The 13,235-nt window shown below is 43.0% G+C and overlaps 1 protein-coding gene across 3 annotated transcripts in view; it reads right to left on the bottom strand.

The window, feature by feature from the left end:
* The window catches only part of SYCP2L (synaptonemal complex protein 2 like), a 104,106-nt gene extending 93,372 nt beyond the window's left edge, over positions 1 to 10,734 (bottom strand). For 2 of the 3 annotated variants that reach the window (XM_045057122.1, XM_019830249.3), the window contains exons 1-6: positions 10,586 to 10,734; positions 8,462 to 8,530; positions 6,487 to 6,624; positions 5,979 to 6,098; positions 2,903 to 3,007; positions 1,851 to 1,875 (exon numbers count right to left, since the gene is read on the bottom strand). In XM_045057122.1, the coding sequence (XP_044913057.1) occupies positions 1,851 to 1,875; positions 2,903 to 3,007; positions 5,979 to 6,098; positions 6,487 to 6,624; positions 8,462 to 8,530; positions 10,586 to 10,594 (466 nt within the window). In that variant the 5' untranslated portion in view covers positions 10,595 to 10,734. Of the gene's footprint in view, positions 1 to 1,850; positions 1,876 to 2,902; positions 3,008 to 5,978; positions 6,099 to 6,486; positions 6,625 to 8,461; positions 8,531 to 10,585 lie in introns of those variants that run through there. The other variant, XM_045057123.1, reaches the window with a different exon arrangement.
* Positions 10,735 to 13,235: the final 2,501 nt, after the last annotated feature.

A 13,235-nucleotide genomic window follows, 5' to 3' on the forward strand; every position in this document is an offset into this window, starting at 1 on the left:
ATTTCCATTTTTTAAATACCTAGGAGTTAATTTAACTAAGGCGATAGACCTGTACTCTGAAAACTAAGACAGAAATGAAAAAAACTGAAGACACAAATAAGTAGAAAGATATAATTGAAAAAATATTGTTAAAATGTTCATACTACGCAAAGTGATCTAAAACTTCAATGCAATTCCTATAAAAATACCAGTGGTATTTTTCACAGAACTAGAAAAAAATAGTCTTAAAATTTGTATGGGACCAAAGAAAGACCCCAAACAGCCAAAGCAATCTTGAGAAAGAAGAACAAAGATGGAGGCATCATGCTTCCAGGTTTCAAACTATATCACAAAGCTACAGTAATCAAAGCTGTGTGGTACAAGCCCAAGAAATAGATACATAGAGCAATGGAACAGAAGAGAGAACGCAGGATAAACCCATGCTTATCTAGTCAATCTACACCCAAGGAGGCAAGAATATCCAATGTGGATGTTCCTGGGGATGTGGAGAGAAGGGAACCCTTGTGTACGATTGGTGAAAATCTAAATTGGTGAAACCACTGTGGAAAACAGTATGAAGATTCCTCAAAAAAAAAAAAAAAAAAAACCTAAAAATAGGAATACCGTAAGGTCCAGTAATTTCACTACTAGGTCTTTACTCAAAAAAAAAAAAAAAAAAAAAAAATTAGAACACTAATTTGAAAAGATACACGCACCTCTATGTTTATAGCAGGATTATTTATAAGAGCCAAGATCAGGAAGCAACTCAAGTGTCCAACAGTAGATGAATGGATAAAAAGGGTATGATACACACTATGGAATATTATCTAAAAAGGAGATCTTGCCATTTACAACAACATGGATGGATATACAGCATATTATGTTAAGTGAAATAAGTCAGAGAAAGACAAGTACTGTAGGATTTCACTTCTATGTGGAATCTAAAAAACAAACAAACAAATGAAGAAACAAACAAGCAAAAAGACTCTTAAGTACAAAGAATAAACGGGTGGTCGCCAGAAGGGAGGGGAGTTGGGAAGGTGAAGTGGGGAGGCAGACAAAATAAAGGGGATTGAGAGTTACAAACTCCCAGTTACAAGTGACAGAGAGTCACAAGCACAGCTTTGTAAAAGTGCTGACAACGCTAATTCCATCTCTGGCCTCCATCTTGTCCACATCTACACCACGACCTCGCTCAAGGCTACGTGTTGCATGCCCTGAGGAGATTAACGTGCCCCGTGACCGGAACGCAGGAAGTCTTTCTCTGACCTTCCCTGAAGTGGCGCACAGAAGACCCCACTTCAGATAACCACCCTGTGACCACACCACCATGCCCCTCACCCTATAGAAGCTGGGGATTAAAGTCTGGACTTGGCGGCTAATAGCCACATAGCTCAGGGATCGTTTGTCTGCCCAGTCCCCCCTGGTAAGTTACTCTGAATAAAACTATGTAAACAGGATGGAGTGGTTTGCTTTGTTTTTTGGTCTTAGAGTACCTTCTCGGTCTGGAGGAGATCCTCAATAACATTACAATAATGGTGTAGGACGCCAGAGAGACTATACTCATCACAGAGAGCATCAAATAAGGTACGTGACTGTCAAATCACTATGTTGTACACCTGAAATTATGTCAGCTGTATTTCTATTAAAAATAGGTATTTAAAATATTTAAAACTAAATAAAAGGCAGACAGAGACATACTTTACAACAAAATCTCTGCATTGCAATATGGCTACCATTAGATGGTCAATACATCCATGTACTTAAACCTATTGTACTTTTATAGGTCATTTAGGCAAATATTTACTTACTGTATGCCAGAATATTTTACTAATGAAAGATAGTCAATCAGTGGCAAATAATATACTTACCTTTACTACTACTTCTGGAAATAACCTAGTAAAAAAAGAAAAGGCTTATATTATGTTTCAGAAGCATTATTAACTGTAACTTTAATCCATTAATGCTGATATTTCTCTAACAGGCGGGACTTGACTTTAAATACAGTAGAAAAAAGTTTAGGGGTGCCTGGATGGCTCAGTGGGTTAAGTGTCTGACTCTTGATTTCGGCTCAGGTTATGATCTCATGGTTCACGAGCCCAAGCCCCACATCAGGGTCTCCGCTGTCAGTGCAGAGCCTGCTTCAGATCCTCTGTCACCTCCCTCTCCCTCTGCCCTTCCTCCACTTGTGTGCTCGCACTCTCTCAAAATAAATAAACTTAAAAGTTTAGAGAAATCCGGGGTGCCTGGGTGGCTCAGTCAGTTAAATGTCTAACGATGGTTCAGGTCATGATCTCATGGTTCCTGAGTTTGAGCTCCACATCAGGCTCTGGGCCATGGAGCCTGCTTCAGATTCTGTGTCTCTCTCTCTTTCTGCCCCTCCCCTGTTCTCTCTCTCTTAGAAAATGAATAAAACATTAAAAAAAATTTTTTAAAGTTTAGAGAAATCCTATTTGACCTTCAGGCACTATTAAAATCAGCATATCATCTTTAAACAGGTAAATAATGTGTATATGAAAATAAATCATTTTTCTTCCATAGCATTGGTTACATAGTTTCTATTTCATATAATATTTTTTTAATGTTTATTTATTTTTGAGACAGAGAGAGACAGAGCATGAACGGGGGAGGGTCAAAGAGAGGGAGACACAGAATCCGAAGCAGGCTCCAGGCTCTGAGCAGTCAGCACAGAGCCCGACACGGGGCTCAAACTCATGGAGTGTGAGATTGTGACCTGAGCTGAAGTCGGATGCTTAACCAACTGAGCCACCCAGGTGCCCCAATTTCATGTAATATTTTAAATACAAAATAGGAGTCTTAGTAAAACCCACATCTAAGAAAACACAAGTTTTATAAATAACTTGAAGATTCCTGCAAATTACCAATGGTATCTGTTCAGTGACAAATCCACCCAAATCCTTACCAAGGCTGTGTCAAAGAAGTCTTCTATCACATTAATCAGGGATGGGTCAGACACTGGATCTGCCATGGTCAGAAATTCTATTGTTCTTTCAAACCAGGAAACCATGTACACAAGAGAAGAAACACAGTTTCAACCTTCTAAGACTCAAACTTCTAGGCCTTATTCAATACTGTCTCATAATTCCAGTAAAAACTAGAGCAAAATAGTTTAAGGCTTTTCTAGGACATTTTGATTCGACCTGGCTCTAAGACCTCCGTCTAGAACTCTCCAGAATGAAGACCTATTGTTACAGCGTGGCACTAAGAAGCTCTCAGATACCAGCAAGAGTTGGAGATTTGGCCAAGAGGGATGCCAGGAAGCCATAGATGGGGGGCTAGTGATTAAAGATTAAGAGATAAATGAGCCTCCCCACACAGGAGCAATTCTTGTCTTGAAAGCTGTAGAAAATGTACTATCAAAGGAGACACAGAATTCGGAACGTGCTAGAGAAGTACGTTAATACAGTAACTATGCCTCAAGCCTTTCTTTTGTCAAAAGCGTCCAGCCAATTGGAGATTTGTTTTTCTACAGGAACGTATATGCAAGTTCATATTAAGCTGCTAGGATTGGTAGGATTTAAGATAAACTCCTACAACATTGATTCAAAGAAGTGAAGGCCATCTTTGGACCACTTTTTTTTTTTTTTTTTGCTTAGAAAAAAGAACAACAACAACAAAATCCTGTGGGCATAGTTTGAAATCCTCAACTGAACGTGGAGTAGGAGGAGTTTGTGATGAAAAACGCTTACAGGAGTGAGGCCTTGGAAACTTCGTCCACTTGGCAGCCAAGAACCCAAAGCACCCCCAGCTGGGGACCATGGACATAGCAATCAGGTCCCAACCTTGACCGCACATTAGGAAAACCTGGGAGGCTTTGAAACACCCTGATGCCTGGGACCCCTCACAGACCCAGGAAATCAGAATTGCTGGTGGTGGGACACAGACAGTGCTCGTTAAAGCTTTCCAGGTGATTCTAACGTACAGCCAGGTTGGAGGGCCCCTGCTGTGCCCCCAGCGACGCTCCTTTTATCTCACATCAAGCAAAGATTTGCATTAAACTGAATCATCCACCTGCTGGGGCACATTTGTCTCTGATAGCCTGAAAAGTGTCCCCTCTACACAATGAAATTCACCGCTAATGCCACATTTCCCCCTTCCTATATTCATAGGCAGAATTTTATGCTTTTAAGTGCATTTTTGTCACCACTCCACTTACCAACCCAAATCGTATCCCCCGCCCAAGCCCACAAAATACATTGAGTATAGGTAAAGAGATGTGAGGGAAACGCCATAGTATTTGATTGAGACTTGCTACCAGAAGTCACTCTCTGGACCCATTATGTGCCATGATCATACATGGTCTAACAGATTCACCAGTTGCCCCCACAGCTGTGTGATTACCAGAAACACGAGACAAAATGGTTATTTACAGAGGTAATAGCTAGTATTCATTATGCACACGGTATAGAACAAGTTGCTTAATCCTCCTGGATCCTAGGGTACAGGACTAAACAGGTTCCTTTCCATGGGAAATTCTTATTCTAGAGAAATAACTTCCCAGTATATTTTGTGCTGACCTGCAAACATAATTGGCTTTAGAAGTCCAGAATCTAGTATCCCAGCCCCTTTGATCATACCAATGTATTTTCCTTGACCAACACCTACATGAAACAAAACATGCTTTAGAATGTGTCTAAGTTACGACTCAGAAATTTCCATCACCAATTAGAAATTTCCATATTCCACTGGAATTCGGATTTCAAAAACTCCAGTGGAGACTTATTTGATTGGACTCTTTAAATCTTGGAAGGGTATTTTAAAATCTAAATAGGAAATTCAGGTTGGGGTAGATCTTAACTCATCCCCCTGCCTCCGCCCCCCCCCCCAAAAAAAAACCCATCGGCCCGTGGTTCCAAGTTACCCGTGGGACATCCTGCTCCATTTCCTTTCAAGTTTTACCTAGTTTTCCTCATTTCCTGTTATCTGCACTGGTAAGTGTAGGAGGGAATTAGGTAGCACTACATGCAAAATGAAATATATACAATTTGCCTAAGCATAATCCTTAGATCTATCCCCCCCCCCCCCCCCCCCGTAAGCGCTTTTAAAGTCCCTGAGAGGAGTTAAGAAAAGCCTGGTCTGGTCTTTACTTGGTCTCCACCAAGAGATCTTTATTCCTTCCCACAGAGAGAATTTACAGTAAAGAAAAAAAAAAACAAAAAACAAAAAACAGAGCAATCTCCCTGAGCCAATCTGGCTTTAATAAACTTCAGGTACTAGAGTCCAGGGGGTGGGAGAAAAAAAAAAAATCAAAGATTTTAGAGCCAGCCAGATCACCCTCTTGCCCCTCTACCTTCCCTTACCTCCTCACCAACAAATCGAACATCTAACAGCTGCAGAATCTCATCTCATAAAAGAAGGGAGAGGCACCAAGAGATTTCCTAGTCTGTGTTGCTTCCAGCAACATAATAATATAAAGGCACTCATAATAGTACCCGCTGGTTAACCCCTAAGAACCAGGATAAAATTTCACACCTGCAGGACTTAGAACGAACAAAAAAATGTGTTTGCTCTTTGTGTTTTCAGACTCAACTGAGATCTCTGAAGTTGGAAAAGTGGGCTATGGCGAGCGGAAGTATTTGATCCTTTATCCGGGTCCAATGTGGTTACTAATTCTACTAAAATAGTTATAGAGCCTTTGGGGGGGGGGGGGTTGGGGGGGATGGAGAATAGCTTACTCCCTGCTCATCCTGTATTTCCAAGTTCAGTTCACCAATTTAAACATGTTATTACAGCAACTGGCTTGTCAAGGGGAGTAGAGAGTATGACCGACTCATTCCTGCACACTCCCCAAGTGCCCTGCCCAGCACATACATCAGGAAACCTATGCAGAATTTTTGATGGATACAGGCAGTACGCACATCATTATCAATTTCGGCTCAAATTTGATTTCAAAGGAACAGAAAACACCAAACTAGATAACGGATTTCACACCCATTTAAATTACCCAAAGCCACACAAGATCAAAACAGGACACTTATCTTTGGGATCAGTCCCTGCTGAATTAGCAAAGGCTCATCTTCTTTGACACCATCAATGCAGAATCGCTGAATACATTTCAGCAACAGCGAAACATACTGAAATTCCTTTTTATCCAGTTCCTGGGTATTAGACCACACAAAGATAAAGCCTTACAATGCAAGTTAAGGGAATAGATCCTAAGCGGTCTCATCACAAGGAGATTTTTAAATTTTACTTAAGTTATCTCGCCACCCAACGTGGGGCTAGAACTCACAACCCCTTTTCTGACTGAGCCAGCCAGGTGCCCCTCATCACAAGGAAATTTTATCTATTTTGTATCTACAGGAGATGACAGATGTTACATGCATTATAAAATGATTACCACAACAAGCCCAGTCATTGTACCATACAGCTTAGACTTACATAATGTGCGTCAATTATAGCTCAATGGGGGGGGGGGGGGGAGGGGGGGGAAAGCCTTACAAATAACTACACATTGTTGTTCCACCCACAAAACAACTTACTTGCCTTAGTTATTGACCTATGAAGATGGTAGAATACAAGATGATTGTATTTTTGAGGACTGTGGCTTGCTCCCTCTTGAAAATAGTCTTTTATTTTCTGAAATCCTTTATCATGGAAGGCATCAATAATAAGCGATTGAAGCTGGAAAGTTGATAGTTTGCAAATTATTCCCTCCCCCAAGAACATTTCATAGCAACATTTCTAGCATTATCAATAGTAATTCAGTGTGAAATTTAGAGGGCAAATATAGATCGTTATTTCTTGAACAGTAAATCATTGAGCCAATGGTTGAGTTTGCCGGTTTAAGATAGCAGTTTGCAAAATGTGGTTCCCGGACCACCAGCAGCATGGGCTTCACCTGGGGACTTACTAGTAATCAGAAACTCTAGGGTAGAAGCCTTCATGCATGCTAACTCTGAGAGCCACTGACTTAAGGAGAATTATACTTAAGTACAGGTATCTGCAGAAGAGACTTTATCCTGAGTCATGTTAGAAATTCTAAAACACTAAAAAATTCAAACCTATTAAAAGCAACATAAATGATCAGAATACAAGAAAATGAACTCAACAATTATAGATGGAAGTCGACTAAGGATGCAAATTGTCATAATGAATGCAATTCTTCTTCTGCCTGAACATTAGGAAGATATACTTCTAAATACAAATATTTGAAGAGACACTTCCTTAAATGTCTGTACTATAAAGATATGATTTTTTTCATTTAGTTCAGTCCAATCCTACATGCTAAATTACCAATATACAAGATCATTTTAATTTTTTTAAATGTCCACTTATTTTTGAGAGAGAGACAGAGTGTAAGCAGGGGAGGAGCAGAGAGAGAGAGGGAGACACAGAATCTGAAGCAGGCTCCAGACTCTGAGCCATCAGCACAGAGCCCAACGCAGGGCTCGAACCCACAAACTGTGAGATTGTGACCTGAGCCAAAGCCAGACGCTCAACCGACTGAGCCACCCAGGCGCCCCTACAATATTATTTTAATAAGGAAGCAGTTTAGTGCATATGGCCCAAATTCCACTTATTCTCACTACTGACAAATGGAAAGCTAGCATTTGAAATTAAACGTGCCAACAGCACATTTACAAGTGAACATTTTTGTGCCAGCTGTGTTGAGTGTTCTGCAGATGTTCCCATTTAATCCTTACCACCACCCGGAGAGAACAGATTCCTTATCTGGGGGTAGCAGCAAGGCTGGGAGAGCTTAAGAACTTGCACGAGATCACTCAGCTGAGATTTACAGTCAGATTCTCAGACTCAGAAACTTAGACTTCTGCCTGCTTAAAACTCCACCTGGCTTCTCTGTGCTCAGTATAAATCCAAACCCTTTGCCTTGGTCTCTAGGGCTCTGCATGATTTGGTCGGTCAACTTTTCTCTTTTTTTTAATCTGTCAACTTCTGCCTGACTTCCCTATTAAGAAGTCCTAAAAAATAAAATTGTGCCTTGCCTCAGGGCCTTTGCACAAGAAGCCTGGACCGCTCCCCCCACCACTTTCTACCTGGCTGGCTCCTTATCCTCTAATCTCATCTTTGCAGATCACCATTTTTATTCCTATCTTTTGGGACTTTATCTCAAGTAAGGCAAGTGCCTCTCTCCACATGATACTCTCTTCCTTTTCTTCCTACTCCTTCCCTTTGGTCGGTAACCTGTTTCTTTGGCTTTCTGCCAGGCTGTAAGCTCCCTGCGGACAGGAATTGTTTGTTTTGTTCAATACCGTCTACCTAGACTAGTACCTGGCCCAAGATAGATTAGACTAAGTACTGGTAGGACAGTGGAAAGCATGGTGATAAACTGAATGTGGAAGGTGAGGGAAGGAGAAGGAGCAAGGTTTCTCTGCCTCTTGACCTTGAGCTTGGCTAGAGCAACTGGAGAAACCGATTGCGGGGACAGCCCGGCACACTGAACTAGAAAGAGCACACCTGCACACCCTCCCCCACCCGCGGAAAGAAGCTTGATCTTTACGTAGAAAGCATCCGGGGCAATTCTGCTCCCATCTTCTTCCTGAAGGGACTGCAAAGGATCGTCCTCTTCCTGTGTGCAATAAAAATATTGTTTAAAAAAATGTTTCAAAGAAATGCATTTTCAAGTTTCCATAAAATACTTTTATTTTTAAATGTTTTTATTTCTTTGGGGCGGGGGGGGGGCGGGAGAGACAGAACGTAAGTGGGGAAGAGGGAGAGGGAGACACAGAATCTGAAGCAGGCTCCAAGCTGTCAGCACAGAACCTGACCCAGGGGGCTTGAACTTGTGAACTAGGAGATAATGACCTGAGCCAAAGTCCCCTGCTGGCAGCTTAACTGAGTCACCCACCCACACACCCCTATAAGAGGCTCTTAAATACTGAGAATAGAGGGTTGTGGGAGGGGAGTGGGGGAATGGGGAAAATGGGTGATAGGCATTAGGGAGGGCACTTGTGAGGAGCACGGGGCATTGTATGTAAGTGATGAATCACTGGGTTCTACTCCTGAAACCAACACTACATTGTATGTTAACTTTAACTTAAAGGACTTTAAAAAATAAAAGAAACAAAGCTTCATGTTGTCATCCTGAACAAAAACTTTGTTCCCCATGCCATTGATGACGGGTCTAAAGTAAATTACTACTTAAAAATAATCTCTCCAACCTTCCTTAGTGCCGTCTATGACACATACAGACTATCACAAGAAACAAAACAAACATTGTTGGAATAAGCAGTCACACAAAATAAGCAAATTAGAGTGACAACGATGAAACAGAAGGCTTCGGATTAATGAACTATTTGTAGAATGGGAGTTCGTAAATAGAGGTTTGGAAAGTGGGTTTCAAGCCCAATCAGGAGTTTAAGCGTTAGGTTTCTGACTTGCACGAATTTTAAGTCTTCCTCTAGGACTTTTACCGCAACTCCAAGGATCAAACATCAACCACTACCACAAGAGAATTCACCAAACATAGAGGATTGTTACACTTCTCTTCAAGGGCAATCCGCGTCCACCACCTTGGTTTTCACCCCACGTTGTGCTACATTACGTAACAGCATCTCCTCTGCTCACCGCATCCCAACAATTAATTAAAAGTACAATACACAAAAAAACATCCTTTAATGTCTTCTCAAGAGGTTTTTTAATTATTTTAAATTTTTTTATGTTTTCTTTTGAGAGACAGAGTGCGAGGAGGGGAGGGGGAGAGAGAGAGAGAGACAGACAGACAGAGAGACAGAATCTGAAGAAGGCTCCAGGCTCTGAGCTGTCAGCACAGAGCCCGACCTGGGGCTCGAACTCACGAACCGTGAGAGAGATTATGATCTGCCAGAAGTCCAACGCTTAACGGACTGAGCCCCAAGCGCCCTTAAAGTGGTTTTGTTTTTTGTTTTTTTAAAGTATAGCTTGGGCGCGCAGTCCTACTTCTATATGGACTTGACCAAACTCCTTGAAGGTCAGCATACTTTGCAATATTATCGTCATTATTTACAGATATGAAAAACTGGGTAAATTCAAAGTCCCAAATCCAGACTTGTTTATTTTTTTCACCAGCAGTGTATTCGGTGAAACGCACGTTGAGAGGTAGGAACGCTGGAGGGACAAATCCACCCCCCAAGTCCGGGGCCGCGGGCGTCTTAGGGACCTTTATCTACAGTTCAGGTAGCCTGAAGTCCCAGCGCTTGGGACCATAAGTCTGGGGCCCACATGGGTGAAGGTCACTGCATGGTCTACGCAGCAAGAGGGGAAATGGGCTGGGAAAACATCCAGGGCAAATTGAGAAGAGCCATCTCATTGCCTTCCAAACATTAATCCTCTAGTCTCCCCTTCACTGGGCAAGGGACCAGAGGTTTCTATCCTGCCCGGCCGCCTCACTGAAAGCTCCCAATAAACTGCCCAGCAAACCCAAGGAGGTTGAAACGCTCAAGCCAGCCCGCACCCCCAGGCTATCTCCCCAGCGTCCAGCGCGTTTCCCGGCGGCGTCCGGGGTGTTAGCCGGTGCCGCGTCTCTGGGCGACCACGCCAGCCTCTGCAACCCCAGCCCAATGGAGCGTGCGCCCTTGCGCCCGCCTGGAACCGCGGAGAGGGCGCGGGGACCACAGGGGGCCCGGGCCCGCCCAGGGTCACTCACCGCCAGCATCCCGAGGCTCCCGGCCCGTGGCGCGCCTCGCCGCTGGGCCGCCTTCAGCCCCCTCCTGCGGTTCTTCAACCCGAAGCCAGGGCGGGCTGGGCAGCGCTGCGGTGAGGACCCGCGCAGCCCCGCCGCGTTTGGATTCCGATCCTCGCCGGGAACGCTAATCAAAGAACCCGCACCTGAAACTCACTAACATCGTTACTTGCGAGTAACTAGCAATCGTCGCTGGCCTGACGACCATTGGCGAAATTCTAAACTGCTGGATTTCCCCTTTGCGGAAAGGGTTTCCTCTCCACCTTCAGCGGCTGGTTGGGCTGTCTTTGGTCCATTGATATTGATATGGACTAAAGGTGGCCTTTCCCCACTGGAAGCTGATTTGCGCCTGCAAGGGTGACAATTTTCCCGGTATCACAAAAGAAGGTGTTGTGCCTTTTTGAACACGACGGTGTAGTCGGTCAAAAACCAAACGAAACAAAACCAAAAAAGGCAAACAAATGTTTTCATCCAGTCTGCTTGTTTTCTACTTGCTTTAAGGCGACAAGAGTGGGTACCAACGGCCAGGTTTCAGCCACTAGGTAGCCTAGCCTGTTTGCGCGAACACCCTTGGCAAAAGGAAGTTGGACTGGCGTTTTCTTAAAAACAAACAAACAAACAAACAAAAAAACAAACAAACAAAAAAAAACGACCAAACGACCCCTCAGATCCAAACGTTCCTTGTGTAAAAATCTATTTGTGTTTTAATTACAAGCTACGAATATTTCGTGCCACGACATTTACAGAAGATACTTTTTTGCATCCAAGCAAGACCTGATAGAACCCGAATCTGTGTCAAAGCCCGGTCTGTCCATGCGGTGCGTTCAAAATGATACTTATTTCAGAGATCTTGATAGCTGTTCCCTGACAAACAGGATGTAAATATAGTTACACTAATTTACCGATTTTAATCTAAGCCTAGCAAATGCAAAGCCTTCTTCCTTTGCTTTTGAATTAGTGGGCTTTTACTCTACCAAAATTGTAATCAAGGAAGAGCCAGCTGTGACAATAAAGTGTTCTGAACCAATAAAAATACGAATGCAGTAAAAAAAAAAATTCAAGGATGGTAACAAAAATAACCAAAATACAGTTTAAGTGCATTTTATTTTAGAGAATAAAATAAGAATATGATAGACAACATAATAAAATTAGTTTTCTTAACATTAGGCAAAATCTTTATAATCAATCATTTACAGAATTTGAGGGGGGGGGAATATTCATCCTTCCAAACTACATGGTTGTTGTGGAATTTTCAGGAGAAATGTGAGACAATACAATAAACAACACCACTAATTATTTATTTTTATATTTTCACTTTGACTAACTTCTTTTGCTAACCTATTTTATTTACAGAGACATAATTTTAGAGCAACTTGAAATATACGCTTTACTTTTTCTCAAACTATGATGGAGACTCTATGACATTTCTTTGGACACCAGAATCCATTTAGAAAAAAAGCATGTGATTAGTTGATTTGGCTTTAACGTTGAAAATCATATTTGTTTGTATTTTTAAAGGGTAAAGACTCTCCAGGAACATTCTAAGATTAGAGAGACAAGAACAATTCTAAAAAATGTTTACAGTAAGACCTGGAATTAACTTCTATGTAGTCTCAGAGGTGATTTTAAATTAGTTTGTTTTTTTTAAAAGGTTTATTTATTTTTGAGAGAGAGAGAGCGTGAGCTGGGGAGGGGCAGAGAGAGAAGGGGGACACAGAATCCGAAGCAGGCTCCAGGCTCTGACCCATCAGCACAGAGCCCGACGCGGGGCTCGAACTCACGGACCGAGAGATCATGACCTGAGCCGAAGTCAGACGCTTAACCGACTGAGCCACCCAGGAGCCCCTAAGTTAGTCTTGAAGCTGTGTTTAAATATTTTAAAGTATACGTATCTTAGCCTATCACAATTAACGGACTATTTGTAAAAGAAAAGTATGAATAACCTTAACGTTTGGAAGACAAACGACATAAAGCGCAACTGAATGCCAACCTTTTGGCAGTAGGTTAATATGATGAAAACCTGCGGACGAAATCCCTGGGGGAAGAGTGGACACGCTCTCGGTTTCCTCCCCGATCCTCGTGGCGACTACCTGAGAGTGATATTAATCGGAAAGAGAACTCGAGAGGCGGGGAGAGACTGGGGGGTGGACGAGTGAGTCACTTTCTTCTGCGTGGACTTTTGCCTCTGCTTGTGGGAGAGAATCCAGCTTGGAACTAGAGAAAGAAGAAAGTTCTTCTGCGTGGACTTTTGCCTCTGCTTGTGGGAGAGAATCCAGCTTGGAACTAGAGAAAGAAGAAAGTTCGTGAAACTGCCCAAAGCTGGCATTTTCCGTCACGGGCGTTGTCCGCGGTCAGGGGCTGGTGGCCCCGAAAAGCATCTCACCACGGAATTGACTTTCCGAACAAACCTGACTGTGCCCTTGACCGGGAGGTAAGAAGACCGCGAGCGTGCACAGTTATCTGGCGCAGGTTGTGAGCTTAGCGCGCATCGGCTTTGTTCTGTCTTTGGCCAGAGGAAGACACTGGTCCGGCAAGAGGTGGTGGCCTGCGCGCTCCCGGCGCGTCCCACGCAGCATCAGTGAGCGCGCCCCGAGCGCGCAGGGCGATGCCTGGG

The sequence above is a fragment of the Felis catus genome, chromosome B2 (assembly GCF_018350175.1).
Source record: "Felis catus isolate Fca126 chromosome B2, F.catus_Fca126_mat1.0, whole genome shotgun sequence".
NCBI classification, from domain to species: Eukaryota; Metazoa; Chordata; class Mammalia; order Carnivora; family Felidae; genus Felis; species Felis catus.